The sequence below is a fragment of the Dioscorea cayenensis genome, chromosome 13, assembly GCF_009730915.1.
Source record: "Dioscorea cayenensis subsp. rotundata cultivar TDr96_F1 chromosome 13, TDr96_F1_v2_PseudoChromosome.rev07_lg8_w22 25.fasta, whole genome shotgun sequence".
Taxonomy (NCBI): Eukaryota; Viridiplantae; Streptophyta; class Magnoliopsida; order Dioscoreales; family Dioscoreaceae; genus Dioscorea; species Dioscorea cayenensis.
The window spans coordinates 2,684,361-2,707,173 of NC_052483.1; the positions used below are offsets into that span (position 1 = coordinate 2,684,361).

At 33.8% G+C, this 22,813-nt stretch overlaps 6 protein-coding genes across 6 annotated transcripts; 3 read left to right on the plus strand and 3 right to left on the minus strand.

Annotated features, from left to right (window-relative positions):
* Positions 1 to 5,955: 5,955 nt before the first annotated feature.
* On the plus strand, positions 5,956 to 7,351 carry LOC120274946 (heptahelical transmembrane protein 4-like). Its single transcript, XM_039281484.1, has 2 exons — positions 5,956 to 6,215; positions 6,312 to 7,351. The coding sequence occupies exons 1-2, from the start codon at positions 5,956 to 5,958 to the stop codon at positions 7,126 to 7,128; spliced, it is 1,077 nt and encodes a 358-aa protein (XP_039137418.1). The 3' UTR covers positions 7,129 to 7,351.
* Positions 7,352 to 8,730: 1,379 nt separating this feature from the next.
* On the plus strand, positions 8,731 to 9,746 carry LOC120274947 (heptahelical transmembrane protein 4-like). Its single transcript, XM_039281485.1, has 3 exons — positions 8,731 to 8,883; positions 8,974 to 9,028; positions 9,108 to 9,746. The coding sequence occupies exons 2-3, from the start codon at positions 8,990 to 8,992 to the stop codon at positions 9,744 to 9,746; spliced, it is 678 nt and encodes a 225-aa protein (XP_039137419.1). The 5' UTR covers positions 8,731 to 8,883; positions 8,974 to 8,989.
* A 1,712-nt stretch (positions 9,747 to 11,458) lies between these two features.
* On the plus strand, positions 11,459 to 12,063 carry LOC120274533 (heptahelical transmembrane protein 4-like). The gene has a single exon (XM_039281075.1). It carries the CDS (start codon positions 11,492 to 11,494, stop codon positions 12,056 to 12,058), a length of 567 nt encoding a protein of 188 aa, XP_039137009.1. The 5' UTR covers positions 11,459 to 11,491; the 3' UTR covers positions 12,059 to 12,063.
* A 115-nt stretch (positions 12,064 to 12,178) lies between these two features.
* On the minus strand, positions 12,179 to 12,463 carry LOC120274948 (heptahelical transmembrane protein ADIPOR3-like). The gene has a single exon (XM_039281486.1). It carries the CDS (start codon positions 12,461 to 12,463, stop codon positions 12,179 to 12,181), a length of 285 nt encoding a protein of 94 aa, XP_039137420.1.
* A 1,106-nt stretch (positions 12,464 to 13,569) lies between these two features.
* LOC120274950 lies at positions 13,570 to 14,265 on the minus strand. Its single transcript, XM_039281488.1, has one exon. The coding sequence runs from the start codon at positions 14,263 to 14,265 to the stop codon at positions 13,570 to 13,572; it is 696 nt and encodes a 231-aa protein (XP_039137422.1).
* Positions 14,266 to 14,385: 120 nt separating this feature from the next.
* LOC120274532 (heptahelical transmembrane protein 4-like) lies at positions 14,386 to 15,620 on the minus strand. The gene is made up of 3 exons (XM_039281074.1): positions 15,382 to 15,620; positions 15,094 to 15,268; positions 14,386 to 14,994 (listed from the first exon to the last, which is right to left on the minus strand). Exons 1-3 carry the CDS (start codon positions 15,567 to 15,569, stop codon positions 14,755 to 14,757), a joined length of 603 nt encoding a protein of 200 aa, XP_039137008.1. The 5' UTR covers positions 15,570 to 15,620; the 3' UTR covers positions 14,386 to 14,754.
* Between the last annotated feature and the right edge of the window lie 7,193 nt (positions 15,621 to 22,813).

The window sequence follows — 22,813 nt, forward strand, 5'->3', positions numbered from 1 at the left end:
CATGGCATTTCATAGATAATTTATAAATATTTTAATTCTGTAGGGACATCATAGTAATTATACATACAGTGGTTATGTCAAATATCTACCTAAAATATGCTTCTTTTAGAAACATCATCAAATTTTATTATTAATACACATACCATTTTTCACTTTATTGCCAAATCTTTCGGTGAGGTTTGGTTGATCACGAGAAAATATAACCCAAAAATATTAATTAGGTAACAATATCCTGTTTGCTTATTTAAAATGAGAATATCTTATTGTGATAACTTCACCAATATTATTGAGAATGTAATTACTGTTTGAAGATGTGGTAATATCACATTTTATAGGAATTATGACTTTTTTTTTTATTATACTCCTCAAATTTAATATATATCTAAAATTTCGTAGGGATTGTGATTTGAACACCCGATCTCAAGTGCAAGATTCCCAAGTCTTAATTATCAGGCTATAGCATTGCTGACAAAAATCCCCGTGTCATTGGGTGAGGGTGTATAGGCAAATGTTTAATTCTTGATCGACATTTAAGCTACTGTGACAATTACGTTTGCTATTGTTTAGATTAATTGAATAAGTTAGATTTAATTGTTACTTTTTAAAAATAATTAACAATTGAACTCTTCACCTTTTATATGGGAGTCAAATGTCTTACTGTTCGGCTATTGTGGTAATTACATTTGTCATTGTTTAGATTAATTGAATAAAGATAATGATGATTTTTTAATTACGTGTACCAGTTTTCTTTAAAGATCAAAATTATTTTTGATTTTTTTTTAATGGATGAATGAAGTCGAGTAACAATAAAATTTTGTTGAATTAAATTGTTAATCTATGAACGTTTTAAGATCAACCTTAACTTGGATTTTTAAAAGCAAATGTACTTTTAAAATTTGAACCTCTTTTTTCTTTTACCCTAGTTAACGTTTTTAAACCATGGCCATTTTCTGCCGTTAAATGAGAAGAATTATGCTTTTTTAACCCTTCACTATTACAGAGTCATGTATGACATTTTATATTATTTTTACCACAAATGTCTAGTGAGAAATTTATGTAGTCTATAATATATTCCTTCCGTGTTTTTTTATTTATCGTGGTTAACCGAATCTTATATAGCAAGTAATTTAATTATATCACAAAGTTTTATAAAAAATCAGTTATCTTATCAAAATCACCCCTAATGTATATCTCATATTTCACTCTCTTATTTAATTCCAACAAGAGAGTTGAATATTAATGTTAGGGGTAATTTTGGAAAAAATAATAATAAATGCTTCTTGATATTAGAAAATGACAGATAAAAAAAAATGGAGGGAGTATTATAAACATATCAACCATGTATGCCATGTCACCATATATATCTAAAAAAAACTAAATGAATATCTAATATATAAAAGAGAGGTTGTGTCATCTAAGACTTCTATTTAACTGTTAGCGTCTTTTATACAGAATATTAAACAATACTTAATAGTATTAAAGCATAATACTAACAATAATTCTGCACACACTACTATAAATTAATAATAAATGTTAAATCATGATTAAGAACGTTGGGCTAGCCCAATGGTAACTACCCATGGTTGTAAGTGAGAGGTCTCGAGTGCGAACCTCTCAGCTTACAATCCATATTTAGGGTTCCTTGTGGGAGTCCTGTATGAGGATTACCTCTCGTTCTCCCTCCAGGGTTGCATGGCGGGGGAATGTTAAATCATGATTTAATCATTATTATCAAAAATCCTTAGATTTCTAAAAATTAAGAAAACCTTCACAAAACATACAAATTAGTTTGAATCCATATGCTATATATATAATTGATGGTTCCGGTGGGGGTGTGATGTATTAAGTTCACTCAAAAACTCACTCAAGGATTAAACATTCACACACAATCAAAGCAAGATAAAGGAGACAAGCAAATTGGTAACCCAGTTCGGCACAACCTTGCCTACATCTGGGGGGCCAGGCCCGGAAAAACAATCCACTAAAATAGGTATAGGAACAAGGAGTACAACACTCACTCACTCTTTTAATACAAAGAATATCCTCTCAAGATTGCCCGACTGCCACACACTCAACTCTCACCGAAGAGTCTCTTATTTGTTGGCTCCATCCTAAATCTTCGAGCAGGATGTCTTATATAGACGCACCGACGTCTACAAAGTTACCTCTTTTAGAATTTTCCGCGGCTTCCTAACTTGGACACCTTCTAAAGTTAGATGTTGCAACACCCAGTTGCAACATGGCCCACCTTACTGAACATGACTGAGTTCTAGCCAGATGCACCCGAATCTGCGACCTTCAACCTCCCGGTTCCTTCAATCCGCCTCGTAGCAGTTAACTCGACCCGAGCTCCTCCTGCTTGCAGCTGTTTCCTTCCTCACATCACTTCAGAAGTCTCCCTCTCCTGAGGGACGTGCCCACCAAGGCACACGTGACCATCCTACCGAAGATAGCCACCGAAGATCTCCCGATCTTACTTTCCAAACTTGGCCCAAGTTTGGTTTTCCAAATGATTTTCGTTTGACTCATGGAAATATTGTTACTAAACTTGATCTTGTCTTCATCCAAGTTTAGCCTTCAATATCTTTAAGCATGATCTTTAATCATCCATGCTTGGATCTTCAAATCTCTAATCATATCTTATGCAATCTTCAATCAATCTCCTCATATGACTAGTCTCCATAAATAGTTCCGCCCATAGATAGCTCTTGAATCTTCCTTCAATATAGTAATGCTAAATATGGTCTTGATAATCTCCTTGGTATGTCTTTACTTTATTTAGTTTGTGTCTTCAAATAGCTTCACACCAAACTAAATCTTTGTGTCTTCAAATAGCTTCATACCAAGTTTAACTTGTGTCTTCTAATAGTTTCACATAATCTTTATGATCTTGAACTCTTGCCAATAATAGAATATTCCTCTCTCTTCAAATAGATCTTTCTAAAAAAGAGCTCTATCAAAGATATGAATAATCATCCCAGATCTTACCAAGGATAGATAATCACATCAAAAATAAAACTTGCCTTTCTAGAAAAGATCCTATAGTCTTGATGTACTTTCCAAAAATAGTTTATCATCACATGATTGTATTGAGTGAAATATCTATAAAATCTTCAATATAGATCTTAATCAAATCTCCACCTTGATCTCCATTAAATGTCATGATAACATCTTTTGCCACATCATCATCCTAGTCATCTTTTCCTATGATGAGTCACCACATGCCACGTCATCATTCTCTTGCCATATCACCACTTGGCTTGTCATATAATGTCAATCCTACGTCATCAGACTTAACAATAATTATTTAAAGAGTTGTGATTATTATTAAGGATTTTTTTCCTTTAATTGGCCGCTCTCCAATGTCATTTATTTATTTATTTATCTTCAAGCCACTTGACAATAAGCCAAACTATATAAATATTAAAAACTCAAATAATAATTTCTTTTGAAAGAAATAATTTTGTGAATAGGTCTAATCAATTGCATTCTATATCCCTATTGTAAATTTTTTAATTAAAAAATGGGGTTTTTTGCTCATAAAAAATTTGATATATAGACCACCATTACAATAGACGACAGTGCGATTAACTGATATAAAAAAATTAAAGGTTCAATTCTTTTTTAAAATATGATTTAAAATTAAGAATTAACGTGTGGCATTACTTGTCTACCGTGTGTGTGTGTGTATATATATATAAAATTTTTAAAAAAAAAACCTTGAAGTAGTCCTCCGTCAATGATATACAAACAATGAGGCCATTATAAAATTGCTAAGAATCCATCAAAGGTTCATAGTGTGAGCATAGTTTTGTTAACTTGTTCTCATTCAATTTTAGGCTATCTTTGAATTAATTAACAATTAGATTAAAAATACACGAGAGAGCTTTTTTTATTACCGTGTTCTTTCTTTCACATGTTTAAAAATCACAATAAGCAATAGGTATATATCACCATATCACCATAGACTAACTACTCTCTAATTGCACCTTTGTCAAAGAAAACTCAGTAATTGCACAAATAAATATCAATATTAATGTGCTATAAAATATATATAGATTTATATATATATATATATATATATATATATATATATATATATATATATATATATATATATATATATATATATATATATATATATAAATCTCATTATTTGGACTATATGCTACAAAAATCTTACCTCATAATGAAGAATGAAAACGAACAAATTTATAATATATGACTTTGACTATAACTTTTTTTTGTTATATATATATTATTATCAAAATAAGTGGTTATATAAAATACAAAAATTTCATATAATTTAGTGGGAAGAAAATATAATTAATAATTTTCGTCATTGACATTTCTCATTCAAAATTCAAGATTCAAAAAATAAGAAACTTTATTTTTGATGAAATAATAGGGCAACTGGCTCCACAAATCTATATTGGAAATCTTTTAGACTAGAATACTTGAATATGGCTTGTTTCTTTGAAAACATGGGCATTTACCATAGAAATTTATGGCGTTGGACATTGAGCAATTATTTGATAATATTCCAAATAATAATAACGACTTTAGGACATTTATATTGAGGCTTGACTCCAAAAACCTCATCATGTAAAAACTTATCTTTTGTTCATTATTAGATACAGAAATCTTCGGTCTTGCATTAGCGCATGAATGATGCGTGGGGCTAAGGTTTAGCCTTTTAGGTACTTTAATCTTTTTTTTTTATTTCCATAAACTTAACCAACATCATTTTCACCCTATTTTAAATAGAAAATATATCTTTTTTTTTTTTACTTTATTAATTGCAATAAAAGGAATAGAAACTACGGAAAAAGTTTTTTTTAATCTATATTTTTGACTATATCTCTATTTAAAATTTCAGTGGCACCACCAAACTTGTTAGGCAAAGACTTGATTTACTATTTTTTTCTTTTCAGTTTTTTTGATGTTTAATTCTTTTTATTTAACCATTAATTCATATAACTTCTTATGACTTTCATATCAGTTCTATTTTCTAATTATCATGAATTCTATATGAAAAATAATTTTTTTATATGGAATATATGGCTTGGCTGCAAGGGGTGAATTTTTAATTATCTAGTGCTCTTAACTAATACGATCATCTTGAAAATCACTTTATGGTGGTTGTATGTAGTTCTAGAGAAAAAAAAAAAGGTGGAGGGTTTGATTAACTCAATAGAATACAGTTTTAATTTTTTAGGGTCTTGTGAATTGTGAAGGAAATGGGTATATCTTAGGAAGCATAGGTCAAATCAGAGTTCTCACTAGTCACATCATTCATATTTCTTCAAAAAATTCTGGTAGCGGGTATCTTTTTATTTACTATCAAAAGACTCCAATTTCTAATGGATCTTTGTTTTTTTGTTTTATTTTATATATTCTACCTCCATAGTTAATGAACATCTTTTATATTTCTTTTTGTGCTCTATTTACATATTGTTATATTGTATTACATACTTTTTTAGTAATTTATGTGGTTTATCCACCTTCTCAGAACATAAAAAATTAAAAATAAAAAAATAAATGAGTTTGTGTTATGGATTTGTGGAATAAACTTTGTATATATATGATTAATTAGTCACATCTTTGACAAACAAATACACCAAAGATTAACCACTAAAAAATCACTTCACTTTAAAGACTATTTCATAGCCTTGCCGAAAAAATATAGTCAAAACCAAACAAATCATGCATTGATTTTGATTTTTAAGAGTGCAACTTGATTTGGCCTCACTACAGTTGACCATAGACTAGTTCAGTGCCTCCCACCTTCTCACTATAGAACACACTACTACAAAGTCCTCCATTCAAACTTGAGACCTTTTCTTTGTGTGAACACCTTGCAAAGCCTCTCCTTTGTGCTTATAAATAAGAACCCAATTCAACCTTATGTTCTCCATCTTCTTTTCCATCCATTCAAACAACTCATTGATCACCATGGAAAAAACCTCCTTCTTCATCACAGAGAGAGATAATAAAAAATGTTGTTCTTCATCATGTAAAGAAATAAAGATTAAAAAGAAGAGGAGATCACCAAGCAAAGAAGCCAACAAGTATGATCTTGTGGACTATGCCTCCCTCCCTACCTTCTTGAAGCACAATGAGTTCATCCTTAGCTATTACCGTTCCGAATGGCCGATAAAACAAACCATTCTTAGCGTTTTCTCCATTCACAACGAAACTCTGAACATATGGACGTAAGTTCACCAAACTCTTCCGATAAACTCCGTCAAACTACTCATCTTTTATACATGCATGTTACTTATATATTTTGCTTTTGTATTTGATTTCAGGCATCTCGTTGGCTTCTTCATCTTCCTCGTTCTCACCAATTATGTCATCAACTCTTCTCCGATGATCAACACAACCACAACCTCTTCTCTAACTCATCAAGTCATTCTTCACAACAACTTACAAATCATTCACTCAAATGATTCTCAAGTATCACAAACTTCATTGCATGTCAACCAAACCACAACCATGATCAAGAACCAAGAAACATCTGAACCGACAACAAGGTGGCCGTTCTATGCATACATGTGTGGAGCTATGTTTTGCTTGCTGATGAGCAGTGCTTGCCATCTTCTCTCTTGTCATTCCGAGCACACATGCTACCTAATGCTCCGGCTAGACTACGCCGGAATCTCCGGTCTCATCGTCACATCATTCTATCCACTTGTCTACTATTCTTTTACATGTCACCCATTTATACGTAACGTATACCTCACTGCTATCACTGTCTTCGGCATCGCCACCATTATCGTGTCGCTTTTTCCGGTCTTTGAGACGCCGGAGTACCGATCAATGCGTGCCGGGCTCTTTGTTTGCATGGCATTGTCTGGGTTGGTGCCTATCATGCATAAGTTGATGGCTTTTGGTGACCGGCCGGAGGCGGTGGTGACGGCAGGGTACGAGATGATTATGGGAGCTTTCTATGCTCTCGGTGTTATCGTTTATGCGGCGAGGGTGCCGGAGAGGTGGATGCCAGGGAGGTTTGACCTTGCAGGCCATAGTCATCAATTGTTTCATGTTCTTGTGATCGCCGGAGCTTATACACACTATCTCGCCGGATTGGTATATCTTAGATGGAGAGAGATTGAAGGGTGCTAATCTCGAGGCAATGATTTGAACGATTTGAGTGTTTCTGGCCGTCCATTTGTCGGTCAATGTCCAAAAGATTTGTGCATTGACTGAGAGTGTATGGTTTGTTGTTGCCGCCCTCATAAGAAAGTCAAACCGCGGGATAATTGTTTTATAATGATGGTTGGCTTTTGTTTCCATTTTTATTTTTTATTTTTATTTTTATTTTTTTTGGGGTCTTTTGTTTATATAGATGAAAATGTACAAGTTGTTCATTAAGAGAAGCATAGCTTTAAATGTAAAGCTCCAAAAGAAATGCCTAAGTCACATTTATCTTTTATCACTTCATCCAGAAAAATCATTTACCTGAACTGATTTTTGTTTTATATAAAATTTTGTGTTTTTAATAAATAGAGACAAATGGCTGATTCAAACTTTGGATTAACCTTTGAATTAAGAAATAAAAAAAAAACATCTTATGTTTTAAAAACTAATATCAGTAAGATAAAATAAATAACATAAAACTTGTGAATAACTTAAAATGTATAAAGAATCAACCTATTTTTTTGTTTTGTCGTTAATTAGTCTTTTATGTATTACCCATTGTGTCTCAGCTGATCTTTTTTATTTAAAAAAAAAATGATTTATCGATTTTTTTAAGATGAAAAGATATTAATTGTTTGGAGTGTATTTTGCTAATCAAAACTATATATTTCAAAATTAATATAAAATAATTTAAAATAATTAATTAAGAGATATTCAAAGGTTGTTACATTTTGTTTGAAAAAAAATATAAAAAAAACCAATACTGTGAAGTTTCTAGGAAATCTTTGTTTGAAAGAAATTCTCAAAATAATAATATAATAATTTATCTATTCAACAAAATAATTGAACCATTCAACTCAAATACTGTATTATTCATTATTAAACTTTTGAGTACTATTTATTTATTTATTTATTTATTTTTTGCGTTTTCTAAAATTGGAATTTTTGAATTTTAACAAAAATAATCCTACAAACCCATTACTACTTAACTAGTTAATGAAATTATCTACTTAATGAATAATCTTAATCTAATAATTGGCAAGCCCTTGAATGTTTTCAAAGGCACACAACCAAAAATAATTGAGATTTAATGGGTGTATGAAAGTGCGAAAAATAACTAATATGAACTCGGATCCTAACACACCGACTTCCAACGGTCAACCAATCGTTCAGCCCAAATTACCTACCACCGGCCCGCCCTAAAAGACCATTCACTACACGTGGCAACATCTAAACCTTTAAATCCAAAATAAACGGCTAAGATGCATGAGTCCAAGATGGAACACCAACCCTAATTAATACCTCTCTCTGACTTCAACCTACCATGCAAAAAGTCCAAACAATGTTCTTGACCCTTCCCATGTTTTCCTTTTCATTTTTCCACATTGTCAACGCCCACTTCACCATCTAAAACCCTAAAAAGGTCTTCCTTATTCATCTCCTCTGTTTACATTTAACTACTTATTGACACAAGGCTTTCTTTCTCTATAAAAGTACATCAAAAGAGCTTGAAAACACTCATGACTTACAAACAATGACTTTTAAGAGCACCACACTGGTTTCCACTCTCATCCATGAAGGCAAAGATGAGGCTAAGTATGAGTTGGTAGGGTTTGATTCATTGCCAGAGTACCTTAAAGACAATGAGTTCATCCTTGGTTCCTACCGTTCTGAATGGCCATGGAAACAAACCATAGTTAGTCTCTTTTCCATTCACAATGAGACCCTTAACATCTGGACGTACGTAAGAACTAATCAAACTTCTCATGAACTCTAGTTCATATTCCCATTCTTTTCATCTCTCACTCTTTGTGCAACTCTTTCTTTCAGGCATTTGTTAGGGTTCATGTTCTTCCTTCCATGCACTATCATCATTTTTCAAGTGGTAAACATTCGAAGTTAATCAAATTCTACCCAAGTATAGATATCAAAGGAGTTTAATCAATTCCCTTTGTGCATTGCAGGGTATTCAAGAGTGTATAACTACACGTTGGCCACTCTATGCATACTTATTTGGAGTTATGTTTTGCTTGCTAACAAGCAGTGCATGCCACCTTCTATCATGCCACTCAGAGCACTGTGCATACACCATGCTAAGGCTAGACTACACTGGAATCTCAACCCTAATTGTTACTTCTTTCTACCCTCTTGTTTACTACACCTTCATGTGTGACCCTTTTTTCAGAAACCTCTATATTGGCTTCATTACTGTCTTCGGTGTTGCCGCTGTTTTGGCTTCGCTTGTGCCGGTGTTTCAGACACCGGAGTTTAGGTCTGTACGTGCATTACTCTTCTTCTGCATGGGTGTATCAGGGCTTGTGCCTATCATACACAAGCTGATGGTTTTTGGGAAGGAGCCCGTGGCGGTGATGACGGCAGTGTACGAGCTTGTGATGGGTAGTTTCTATGGGCTTGGAGTTGTTGTTTATGCGGTAAGAGTGCCGGAGAGATGGATGCCGGGGAAGTTTGACATTGTAGGCCATAGCCATCAAATATTTCATGTTCTTGTTATTGCTGGGGCATATACACATTTTCTTGCAAGTTTGATGTACATGAATTGGAGAGAAATGGATGGCTGCTTTGTTATGCCTCTCTCTAATTAATTAACAACCATTTTGATCAAGTTCAAAGTTTTGACTTTCATCTTATTGTATCCATGATTTAAATCAATTGGAAAAGAAGTTTTTTGGTTTATGTTATATTTTGTTTAAGCTTTGTTGATAATCTATTAAACTTAATTAATTTCTCGTTGACTTGGAAGTGTTCTGTTACGTTAATTTCCCTATCAACTTACATGTGTAATATCACATCACCTTAATTATGGCGGAGGACAAAGAATTAGTCTTGGATCATACCACCAAATTAATAATTTAACCCTTTTTTTTTTAATGTTGGATATAACCAATGCAAGTAAAAGATCTTATAACCAATTAAATCAAACCTTGAATTTCATTTAAGAAGCCAAAAAATTTCAGTTATAATATTATGTCATTAGAAGACTAAACAGTTGTCCATTATTCAAAAATTCTCTTTCCCTCAATTTCTTCATCATTCTCAATAACAAAAATGCTTCTTGGAACAAACCCTAAACATAACAGTCCCCTCCAAATCCTCTTCTTGGAATTCCCAAAAGATGGCGTTCATTACTTGGATAAAACCTTGTCTCATGCTATGTATTGCTACACATATATATATAAGTTTAAGCATCCACTGAACCCAAATTATCCAAACTCTGCTGCAGCTAATTATAGATGGCTATCAGTACTAAAGATGAGAAGATTAAAAGTTCATGCAATGAATTAGTTAAGTGCAAGCTGATAGATTATTACTCTTTGCCTTCTTATCTGAAGGACAATGAGTTCATCTTGAACTACTACCGTTGTGAATGGCCACTAAAGCAGACCATTTTCAGCATCTTCTCCATTCACAATGAGACGCTCAACATCTGGACGTAAGTATTCATGCATGTATGTATTAATATTATTTACGTCATGTTACTGTAATATATTACCCAAGTCCTTATATTATTAGGTATTCGATCAGGCATGACAAATGCATTAGCACAAGAGGAAAATGACACAACAAGAGTCTATTATATTAGAATTAAAATTTAAAAGTGAATATATTCTATTGATAATCAAAAATAGATTTACATTAATAGATTTGTAAGTATGATAAAAAGAATTCAATTAATGAACTCAAAAACAGTTAGAAGTGGATTAAAAGCTACATTAAAAAATGGAATGATTATTTGTAAAAAAAAAAAAAAAGCTTAAATTTTTTAAAAACATGTTGACTATAGTTCAAGCTATTTAATGATCATTTCTATCTAAATTAACGAATCATATTAGCTTGGATACAACTCAATTAATGATTATATGCCAAGAATTATGGTGAACTTCTAATTGAAGTTGGTGTTTTGTGAAGTATATGTTTTTTTTCGGTTGTGAAGTATAGATGTATATACACAAATATATATAAACTTATTATAATAGAGGCGCATATATCCTAATATCTCATCCTCAAAGTTCACCATGAAATGCAAAATCACTGAATGGTTCTTCTTGTAATCAGCCACTTGGTAGGGTTCTTCATCTTCCTTTCTCTGATGTTTTGCACAATGACGATAATCACCGAAGAACCAAGCTTCAACCTATGGCATGATCATCTCCCATCAAACCATTTGGTATATATAATTAGTATGTATTTTTTCTCATGTTTAATTAGTTACTAATTTTCAACTTTAAAATTATATACATGTTGCATGTCGATGAATTAGGGTTTTACCAAATCATCAACAAAAGAAACGGTCACACGTTGGCCCTTGTATGCATTTCTTTGTGGAGCTATGTTATGTTTGTTTACAAGCAGTGTATGTCATCTCATGTTCTGCCACTCTCAATCATGTTCCTATATCATGCTTCGCCTCGACTACACCGGTATTGCCGTTCTCATCGTCACCTCCTTCTACCCATTAGTCTACTACTCCTTCATATGTCACCAATTCATTCGAACCACATACATAAGTTTCATCACGGCATTTGGTGTGGCAATGGCAATGGTCTCCCTTCTGCCTGTTTTCCAAACCCCCGGCTTTCGGCCGTTTCGATCATCCTTGTTCTTCTGCATGGGAGTGTCAGGGATAGTGCCAATCATACACAAGGTGATGATGTTCAGTGATCAACATCCTAATGCAATGGTAACAACTGTGTATGAGTTGTTGATGGGGGTGTTCTACATTGTTGGAGTGATTATCTATGTTGTTAGAATTCCTGAGAGATGGATGCCAGGTATGTTTGATCTTGTGGGGAATAGCCATCAATTGTTTCATCTGATGGTAATTGCAGGTGCATACACACATTATCTTGCCACCCTTGTTTACCTCCAATGGAGAGACTCAGAATATTCTTGTTAGCTTTCCAATAAACCAAACTTTGTATTTAACAAGTAGAACTAATATACAGAACAAATTGAAGCTTTACATTTTGAATGAATCAAAGAATTATACACATTGTCAAGTATTTATTTGCTAAATTTAATAACACTGGTCCATTTCTCTCCAATTCAAGTACATCACACTTGCAAGATAGTGTGTGTAAGCTCCGGCAATAACAAGAACATGGAAGAGCTGATGGCTATGTCCCACAAGATCAAACTTCCCTGGCATCCACCTCTCCGGAACCCTCGTCGCATAAACAACAACCCCAAGCCCATAGAAACCACCCATCGCAAGCTCATACACTGCCGTCATCACTGCCACCGGTTCCTCGCTGAAAACCAACAGCTTGTGTATGATAGGCACAATTCCTGATACACCCATGCAAAAGAAGAGCAATGCACGTACATGTTAGAAAAAAAAATTTCTTGATTGATAAAACCGAGACCTCCTCTCCGTCTCTTCATCCTCATTTTATTTTTTTCATACTTAGTGCTGTTACATCACACATATTCAGTACAATAATTAAGTGCACTAAATGCACTACTAGACAAACAACATTCAAACATAATATCTGCTTTTACAAACTTCAAAAAAACACAAACATGCTGGCCACTCTCATACTGCCATACTAGCTATACTAACATACCACTTCTTAATAGGACAACCATGCTACTGCAGATACATCTTTGACATGGGCTTCAAACTCCCAATGTTCAGATGGTCGTATCTTTGATGCCAGAGCTTTGTGTTTTCATGACTCTTCACTGTGAAACTAAAATTTTGTATATCTGATACATCAAAAGGAAACATATTGTCTGTAGTTTTGTGAATAGAAATCATCTGTTTCCCTGTCTTCTTATCAACAATTGTGTAGGCTGAATCATCAAAAATGACAGTATAACCAGAATTTAACAGTTGGCCCACACTAAGCAAATTGTGTGCAAGACTTGGAACAAATTGAACATTGTGTAATAATTTAACTTCACCCTGTGTGGTCTTGAGAGAAATTGTACCCTTATCTTCAACTTTTAACTCTTTGTTATCTCCAAGTTTTACAGAATGTTTCTGTGTTTCATCTAAGTCTTTAAACTGAGTCTTTTGGCCTGTCATGTGATTTGAACATCCACTATCCACTAGCCAAACTGAAGTTGCTTCATTTTGTGCTTCAAGCTTAGCCATGAAAAGGTTTGAAGTTCCTTGCTCTTCCACCACATTAGCACTTCTATCCTTGAACCAACAGTCAGCTTTAACATGTCCAAATTTCTTGCAATTATGACACTGAATATGGCTTTTAGAAAACCTGTGATCTCCGTGAGCTTGTCTTTGGCCAGTGTGATCCATTAAAGTTGATCTCTGACCTGAATATCTACCTATGCCTCTGTTATAACTTCTTCCTCTCCAAACTGCTCTACCTCTGCCTCTGAATGATGAAGATTCCTCTCTGTTTGAAGTCTTGGTTTCCTGCTTCACTGAAGAACTCTCAATCTTCACTGCAAGAGCTTACTTTCAGTTTTATCATCCTGACTAATCATCAAAGACTCATGTGCTTGGAGAGAACCACTTAACTCATCCATGGTTAATTTAGTGAGATCTTTGGCTTCACCTATAGCTGCAACCAAATGATTGTATTTAGGCCCCAAACTTCTCAAAATCTTTCCAACAGCTAGCTGTTCAGGCATAGTGTCTCCTAATCCTCTCATCTGATTTGCAAGATCATTCACCCTTGAAATATAGAATTGTACACTTTCATTTTCCTTCCTATGCAGGTTCTCAAAAACTTGCCTCAGTGACTGAATTTTCACTGCCATGATCTTAGGGCTTCCTAAGAATTGTGTTTTCAATCTTTCCCAAGCCTCATTAGCTGTATTTGCAGAAGATATTCTGGAAAATAAAGCTGGATGTACAGCTTGTTGAAGGATGTACAAAGCCTTTGCATCCCTCTTCTTGTTCTCCTTCGCCTTAGCTTCTTCCTCATCCTTTGCATCCTTCCTTTTGCTCTCTTTCATCTTAGCTTCTTCCTCATCCTTTGCATCACTCTCAACAAAGCCTTTTTCTACAAGATCCCACAGATCTTGAGATCTGAAATACGTCTTCATTTTTATACACCAGTGTTCATATCCTTCACCATCAAACACTGGAACTCCAAGCTGAATAATACATCCAGGATTTGAGCTGGTGGCCATGGTATATATATTATATTTTTGTGTGTGTGATTTTTGATGGAAGAACCGAAGCGAAAAAAAAACCTCTCAGTCTCTGATACCAGTGTTAGAAAAAAAAATTTCTTGATTGATAAAACCGAGACCTCCTCTCCGTCTCTTCATCCTCATTTTATTTTTTTCATACTTAGTGCCGTTACATCACACATATTCAGTACAATAATTAAGTGCACTAAATGCACTACTAGACAAACAGCATTCAAACATACATAATATCTGCTTTTACAAACTTCAAAAAAACACAAACATGCTGCCCACTCTCATACTGCCATACTAGCTATACTAACATACCACTTCTTAATAGGACAACCATGCTACTGCAGATACATCTTTGACATGGGCTTCAATCACTGCCAACAGTACAGACCTAAACTCTGGCGTTTGAAACACCGGCACAAGCGAAGCCAAAATAGCCGCAACACCAAAGATGGTAATGAAGCCAATGTAGAGGTTTCAAACAAAGGGGTCACACATGAAGGTATAGTAAACTAGAGGGTAGAAAGAGGTGACAATTAAGGTTGAGATTCCAGTGTAGTCTAGTCTGAGCATGGTGTTTGCACAGTGCTCTGAGTGGCATGATAGAAGGTGGCACACACTGCTTGTTAACAAGCAAAACATGGCTCCAAACAAGTATGCATAGAATGGCCAACGTGTAATCATACTCTCAAGCACATCATCATCTTTCATAATACTCTGCATTGATATAAAGAGAATCTTATTAAGTGCATATTATAATTAGCATTAATTTTGTAACAAATTCATCAAAATTAAAGAGAGAATATAAATATATACCAGGAGATTAATGATGTTGGTTTGGTAGGCTGGAACTTGAGCTCTGAATACTGTGGCAGAAGTAGTATTCAAGATCATAACTTTATCTGATGAGCTCTGACTGAAGGTTAATGGAGCAAAGGCATGCATTGTGCATAAGGTGAGAGTGAGGAAGATGATGAATCCTATCAAATGCCTGAAAAACAAAACAGGTTCATGTTAGACAGAGAAATTTATATTAGATGAAGCTTGAAAGTTTCATATATATATATATATATATGTATGTATGTGTAGAATAATGTTGCTTACGTCCAGATGTTGAGGGTTTCATTGTGAATTGAGAAGATGCTGAGAATGGTTTGCTTCCATGGCCATTCAGAACGGTAGTAGTTCAAGATGAACTCATTGTCTTTGAGGAAAGTTGGGAGAGAATCAAATCCCATAAGCTCACACTTTGCAGATTCTTTGCACTGAAAAGAGCATGTCTTTATTCCCATTGTGGATGATCAAGAAATTTCTCTTTTTCTCTTCTCAAAGCTTGAAGGAATATTGATTACTGAAGTTTAGTATGGAAGTGGGAATGGTTTCAGTTCTTATTTGTAGACTAGAAAATGTTCTTTGATTTCCTGGAGGTTGCTTGTAGCTGAACTGGTCCCTCAGCGTTTGTTCCTTTCAAGACAAGATAGTAGTAGGACTTGGTCATCAAATAGCTGCTGATCTACTTGTTATTTGACTATATGTATATATATATATAGATATTATGAAGTCGTGTTGAATTTAGAGTAAATGTGCTCAGTGGCTGACTGTTAAGAGGATCTGGTCAAGAGAACCATATATACTGTGTCTGAATGGTTATGAATGTCAACGAAGTATGTATATATATATATATATATATATATAAAGCTTTTTGTTTGAGTTCATGAAGGTCAAGTCAAGCATGAAATATGCATCTGTCTCATATGAGTGAGGTTTTAGGTAGAGCTAGTTAGAAGGATTATTTAATGGAAGTGGCTAAATCATGTGTTGTGTTATGTACTAAAATAAAGAGATATATAATACATTTAAAAGGGGAAGAAAAAAAAGAAAGGAAGAAAGAAAGGAAGAATAAAAAAACAGAAGAGATAAATGTAGAAGAAAATTTGAAATTTCACTTTAGCTTTTTGAGTCTTTTAATTTTTTTAAAATAGTAGTTTCTTATCACTACTCTCATTGTTAAAAAATAATAATAATTTATAATTGATTGCTAAACTATAATTAATTATTTTTTAGATTTTTATTTCAGAAAATATAAATTATTTTAATTTTATTTTAAATTAAATATAGGACTTTGTTTTAATCTTTAATTATATAAATATTTTTATTTTTATTTTTATTTTTTAATAACACAAATATGTTAATAAAATCACTTGAAACCCTTGGTTTTTTTTAAAGGACCAATTAATCCCCCAACTTTTAAAAAGAACATTTCAATCAAGAAAAATTAAAGATATATAATCAATGACCAAATTTTCTTTATTCTATAACTAGTTAGTGAACTTTTCTTTCCAATAAACTCTCCCTCTGCCTATTGAGAGTTAAGAGACGTTTTCCTTAAAAAAAAAAAAAATTTAAATTAAATTAAAACAAAAAAACAGAAAAAAATGTTAATCAAGCTCATGCATGACTCATCTCGGGGTGGAGGCAAGCTTAAGGGTGAACTTGCTTATGGTCGAGCAAGCTTGTCTCCACCATTACAAGTTGTGACGAGCTCACCTGGCCACTAGGAGCTTGCTTGGGGGTTGGGTGAGCTCATGTGGCTAAAAATAAAAAAATAGTTGATTGGATATATAATTGGTTGGAATTCAAAAATTCTTTGCAAGAAAATCTCCATGCTCTTTTTCAAAACTTGGAAGAATAATTAGTTTTTCTTAAAAATAAAAAAATACATCATTTTAACTCATTCATGAACATATCAATTAAATTAAAACTTAAAAAATGTATACAGATAAACAAACTATATTTCCATCATGGAAGACAATAAGACCAAAATTACAAATACTTGAACATGTATATATTTTCAACCAAATTTTTTTAAAATTATGAAAAATGGTATTTGAAGAAAATCTGTATATATAAATCCCATCAGTTGAAAGTTCAGCATCAGCCAAGTCTTCTCTACTCACGACACCCAATCCTCATCACCTTTTTCTCAACTTTTTTTTTTTAAATTCAAAATAAGTATAAACAAAATTGGAACTTTTATTATATATAAATTTGTAGAAAAACCTTGAAAACAGAGCTCATTCTTCACTAATTTTGCTTAACAATCTCCATTCCAGCAGCAGCAATCATCCCACAAGGTTCTTCAGATCAATCACAGTGAGAAATCACAAAGATACAAGGAAGAGATCAAGAAGAGAAGGAATTGAGAGAAGAAAGGAGCAATGGTTGTTATTCAAAAAGGAATTCAAGGTTTTTCTTCAATCTTACAATGAGCTCAAGGCTCTGTTATATAGGAAAGAAGATACTGAGCTGCCACTAGTTGTAACTAATTGACAGTTGTTGTAACAAACACGGCAACTGGATTACAGTGTAATAGAGTATGCCATGTGGGCAAATGATGTAACAGACTATAATGGTCACATGAAAAAGTTCCTCAGTTCTTCTTCTTCTTCTTCAAGCCTTCAATGCTTTAATCTTCTCTTCTCCTCTTATCCAATAAAATTAATTCATTAAAGCTTTAGCATATCTCCAACACCCCCCCTCTCTCTCTCTCTCTCTCTCTCTCTCTCTCTCTCTCTCTCTCTCTCTCAAGTTGGACGGTGGAAAGGAACTAAATAACCCCCAACTTGGAAAGTAATAGGTGATGTTGAGGACCAGACATAGCCTTAGGGAAGATGTCTGCAAGTTGAAGCTGTGTAGGTATGTTACAATGTGATTTGCCCTGCTTGCAATTGTTCCCTGACAAAATGGCAATCAAGTTCAATGTGTTTGGTTCTCTCATGGAAAACATGATTTTGAGCAATATGAATAGCCGCTTGACTATCACATTTCAAAGGCACTGGAATTACTAAAGGTACAGTAAGCTCATCAAGTAATCTAGTTAGCCAAGCTAACTCTGAACACACCCTTTGCATAGATCTGTATTCGGCTTTAGCTGATAAAAGTGAAATTGCCCTTTGCTTCTTTAATTTCCAAGAGATTGGAGAATGTCCCAACATTATATAGAAGCCACTTACTGATTGTCTCATTTGTGTACAAGCTGCCCAATCCGAGTCGCAATAAGCTTGAAGAACAAAGGAAGATTCTAAATTCATCAAGAGTCCCTTGTTTGGATTTGTCTTTAAGTATTTCATACATGAATTGTTGCTTCCATGTGTGATGAATGAGGAGCATGAATGAGGAGCTGACATAAATTAGCTTAAATGTTGTAATGCAAAAGTCAAATCTGGTCCAGTGTTTGTAAGATAATTGAGTTTCCCAATTAGTCTTCTATAAAGACTAGCATCTTCAAGAGGTTCATCCATATTGACAGTCAATTTTAAGCTAGGATTCAATGGACTAGATGCTCCAGCAAGATTACTACAGTTGAATTCAGTCAAGAAGTCTAATGTAAACTTCCTTTGAGTTAAAATAAGATTTTGCCCCTCTTGAATGTCTTCTATTCCTAGTAAATAGTGTAGCTTTCCTAGATCTTTGATTTTAAATTGTTGATCAAGAAAAATCTTCAAACTACCCATCTCTGATTCATCATCTCCTGTCATTAAAATATCATCTATGTATATGGCCAAAAAGGTTTTTCCAGAAACTGTCCTTTTGTAAAAGAGTGAATAATCATTTCTAGAATTTTGATAGCTTCTTGTTCTCAATGCTTCTAACATCTTAGAGTACCATTGTCTTGAAGCTTGTTTGAGCCCATACAATGATTTCTTAAGTTTTCACACAAGCTTATCATCTTGTACTGTTAGACTAGGAGGAATTTTCAAGTAAATATCTTCATGTAGGTCTCCATGGAGGAACGCATTATTAACATCTAGCTGCAGCAATTTCCATTGCTTCTTCACTGTCACAACAATTAAGCTTCTAATTGTAATTATTTTCACCACAGGGAAAAAGGTTTTTGTGTAGTCAATTCCCTTTTTTTTTGTGTATCTTTCAACTTCTCTAGCAGCATTATACTTTATTTTGTAAACCTGCTTGGAACTTATTGGTTTCTTTCCTTTGGGAAGAGGAACTAATTCCCATGTATGATTTTCTTCCAAAGCCTCAAATTCATTTTGCATAGCCTTGTCCCATGCAGGATTACCAAATGCCTCCTTATAAGTTTGTGGTTCATGCAATGTGGACATTAGAGTAAGCATTTTTTGGTTTTGATGCTGTAAAGTAGAGAAACAGATATGTTTGTTTGGCAAACAAGTGTTTGTAATAGTGTGAATACAGTTTTCAGGACATGCAAAAGAACATTGTGTATTGTTGGTTCTGGCACTATTATAAATATAATCACTCAAGTAACTTGGAGCATTGTGTGTTCTAGAAGATCTCCTTGTGACAGGATGATCAGAAGAAGAAGAAGGGGTAGGAATTGGATACAAAGAACATGAATTTTGTATAGACTCCAAAGGTGTTGTAAAAATAGTATTTCTATGAAGAGTAGAAGAACCATAGTCTGTAGCCATAAAAGAATTCACTTGAACAGAATTTGGTAAAAGATTTGAAAATAGGGTATCTTGTGGGAACGAATAGAAAGGAAAAATGTTTTCATGAAAGATAACATCTCGGGTAATTGTAATTTCAAAGGAATCAAGAAACAAGACTTTATATCCCTTTTTATCAAAATGGTAGCCAAGAAAACACAAGGTTTAGCTCTAGGATGAAACTTATCTTTGAATTTATTTACATTTGTTGCATTTCAAAGACAACCGAAAGGTTTAAGATGAGAGTAATTTGGAGGAGAATTAAAGAGAATTTCAAAGGGTGTTTTATTGTTTAAGATTCTAGAGGGAAACCTATTTATCAAATATATTACTGTTAGAACACAATCCCCCCAATATTTAAGAGAATCTTGAGACTGAAATAGAAGAGCCCGAGAAGTCTTTAATAAGTGTTTATGTTTCCTTTTAACTACTCCATTTTGTTGAGGAGTATGAACACAAGAGGTTTGATGGACAATGCCTCTTTCAACAAAGAATGCCCTTAGTTCTAAACTTCCACCTAGCTCTAGTGCATTATCTGACCTAAATTGTTTTAATCTAATTTTAAATTGTGTCTCAATCATTTGAATGAAAATTTTCAGACTAACAGAAGCATCCTTTTTAGTTGTCAGTAAGTATGTCCACGTGGCTCTGCTAAAATCATCCACAATAGTAAGAAAATATCTATATCTTTCATGAGTTTCAGCTTGATATGGTCCCCAAATATCAATGTGTATTAACTGAAACATTGAGGAAGAATGTATATGGCTATTAGGAAATGGCAAGCTGTGTTGTCTTGATTGTGGACAAATGTTGCAAATGATATAGGATTCAAATAAGCCACTAGAATTCAGAAATTCAAGCTATTTCATTTTGTTAAAAGGGAGATGGCCAATTCTATTATGCCACAGAATGAAAGATGTACAATTATTGACTGAATGAAAAATATTTGGAAAAAAAGAACAAGTAGAATGTGAACATTGTTCACTGCTAACAGAATCAGAATTCAAAGTTGGTTTGTGTGTTGAATGTGCTCCTTGAGTGAATAATAGGTACAAGCAATTTTCCAACGGAAAGCAAGTTATAATGGAAACTGGGAACAAAAAGAACATATGAAACCAAGAAGTCATATGCTAAAAGTACAGTACTAGAAAAGGAAACAGTTATTTCTTGACCTGTAGGAAGAGTAATTGGGAAAGGTTTAGGCAAAGGTTTCAAGTTTTCAAAGTAGGATTTATCATAACACATGTGGTCTGAGGCTCCACTATCAAGAATCTATGAATTTGAGGAATTTAAACACTCGCTACTATTGCTAAACATGTATGAACAATTTGTATTAAAGAGGAGATCAAAAGGTGTACCTGCCATAGGAACTGAAGAAGAGGAAGCTAAATTTGCACTCCTAGTAGCATTGGACTTATCAGTAACTTCACCTTGTATTACAGCCTTTGATGAATCATTCAACATCATTAACAGTTTGTTAAGCTGAGTAGTCAATTCTGTTAAATGAGTACCTTCTAAAATATGTGAAGTTGGGATACAGTTTGAGATACCTCCTTGAATAGAAGTAGTAAACCTTTTGTCCTTGTTAAATTTTTGATGATTTTGAAACCCATGTAACTTGTAGCATCTTTCTTTTGTATGTCCTGTTTTTCTGCAACAGTCACAGAACAATTTTCTATATTCTATTCTGTCCTTATTTGAACCTTGAGTATTGTTCTTATTACAATGAGTGTTGTGGTTGCTAGAAAAACCAGTATTGAAAGATACAACATCTGAAGTAAATTATCCGCCTGAACCTATTTCCCTTTGATTCTCTTCTTGTATCAGTAAAGTATAAGCCTTTCTAACTGATGGCAATGGCTTCATCATCAGAATTGTTCCTCTAACAGCAGTATAGCTCTCATTTAATCCCATAAGAAATTGCATCAGTTTCTGACCTTCTTCTAGCTTGTGTAATTCCTGTGAAGCTCCACAAGAACATTGTGGTAAATTGCATAAAGTTTGGATTTCATCCCAAAAACCCTTGATCTTGGTGTAATAGGTGATGATATTACTTGAACCCTGAGAGATTTGACTCAATTCTTTCTGGATCTGAAACAGTTGAGGACCATTGAGTTTACCAAATCTTTCTATCAGTTCAAGCCATATTTCACTAGCAGAATTCATATACACAATACTGCCTACAATCTCACTAGACAAAGCATTCAAAATCTAAGAAATAACCATGCTATTACACCTCTCCCAGTTTTGATATTCAGATGAATCTTATTCAAGTTTCTTCAAAGTACCATTTACAAACCCTAGTTTGTTTTTGGCTGTCAAAGCAATCTCCATAGCTCTTTTCCATGAGCCAAAACCCAACCCATTAAAGGGCTTAGAAACCAAGATCATGCTTGGATTGTCCAAGGGTTGAAAGTAACAAGGATGTTGAGGATCATTCGATCCTTTTCCCCTAATTGAAGAACTATCAACCATTAAAAACTTGCTAACAAGATCAAGAACCAGAATAGATCACAAGATTCAAATAAAAACTCAAGAAAACCAGCAGATCTAATAGATCCAATCAAGAACAATGCTAGATCACAAGAACTTCACAAAAGAAAACTAACAAGATCGCTAGCTCTGATACCATGTAGAAAAACCTTGAAAATAGAGCTCACTCTTCACCGATTCTACTTCACAATCTCTAGTCAAGTAGCAGCAATCCTCCCACAAGGTTCTTCAGATCAATCACAGTGAGAAATCACAAAGATACAAGGAAGAGATCAAGTAGAGAAGGAATTGGGAGAAGAAAGGGGCATTGGTTTTCATTCAAAAAGGAATTCAAGGTTTTTCTTCAATCTTACAATGAGCTCAAGGCTCTGTTATATAGGAAAGAAGATACTGAGCTGGCACTAGCTGTAACTAATTGACAGTTGTCATAACAAATACGCCAGATGGATTACAATGTAATAGAGTATGCCATGTGGGCAAATGATGTAACAGACTATAATGGTCAAATGAAAAAGTTCCTCAATTCTTCTTCTTCTTCTTCTTCATCAAGAATTCAATGCTTAATCTTCTCTTCT

Excerpts from the sequence above, each read along its gene's own strand:
- LOC120274947 (XM_039281485.1), top strand. The coding sequence starts at position 8,990 with ATGTTCTTCCTTCCATGCACTATCATCATTTTTCAAGTG. Across the intron at positions 9,029-9,107 it reads CTATCATCATTTTTCAAGTG|GGTATTCAAGAGTGTATAAC; the intron begins GTAAACATTCGA and ends TGTGCATTGCAG.
- LOC120274948 (XM_039281486.1), bottom strand. The coding sequence starts at position 12,463 with ATGGGTGTATCAGGAATTGTGCCTATCATACACAAGCTGTTGGTTTTC.
- LOC120274533 (XM_039281075.1), top strand. The coding sequence starts at position 11,492 with ATGTTATGTTTGTTTACAAGCAGTGTATGTCATCTCATGTTCTGCCAC.
- LOC120274950 (XM_039281488.1), bottom strand. The coding sequence starts at position 14,265 with ATGGCCACCAGCTCAAATCCTGGATGTATTATTCAGCTTGGAGTTCCA.
- LOC120274532 (XM_039281074.1), bottom strand. The coding sequence starts at position 15,569 with ATGGGAATAAAGACATGCTCTTTTCAGTGCAAAGAATCTGCAAAGTGT. Across the intron at positions 15,269-15,381 it reads GAAACCCTCAACATCTGGAC|GCATTTGATAGGATTCATCA; the intron begins GTAAGCAACATT and ends TTTGTTTTTCAG. Across the intron at positions 14,995-15,093 it reads CCAACATCATTAATCTCCTG|AGTATTATGAAAGATGATGA; the intron begins GTATATATTTAT and ends ATATCAATGCAG.
- LOC120274946 (XM_039281484.1), top strand. The coding sequence starts at position 5,956 with ATGGAAAAAACCTCCTTCTTCATCACAGAGAGAGATAATAAAAAATGT. Across the intron at positions 6,216-6,311 it reads GAAACTCTGAACATATGGAC|GCATCTCGTTGGCTTCTTCA; the intron begins GTAAGTTCACCA and ends ATTTGATTTCAG.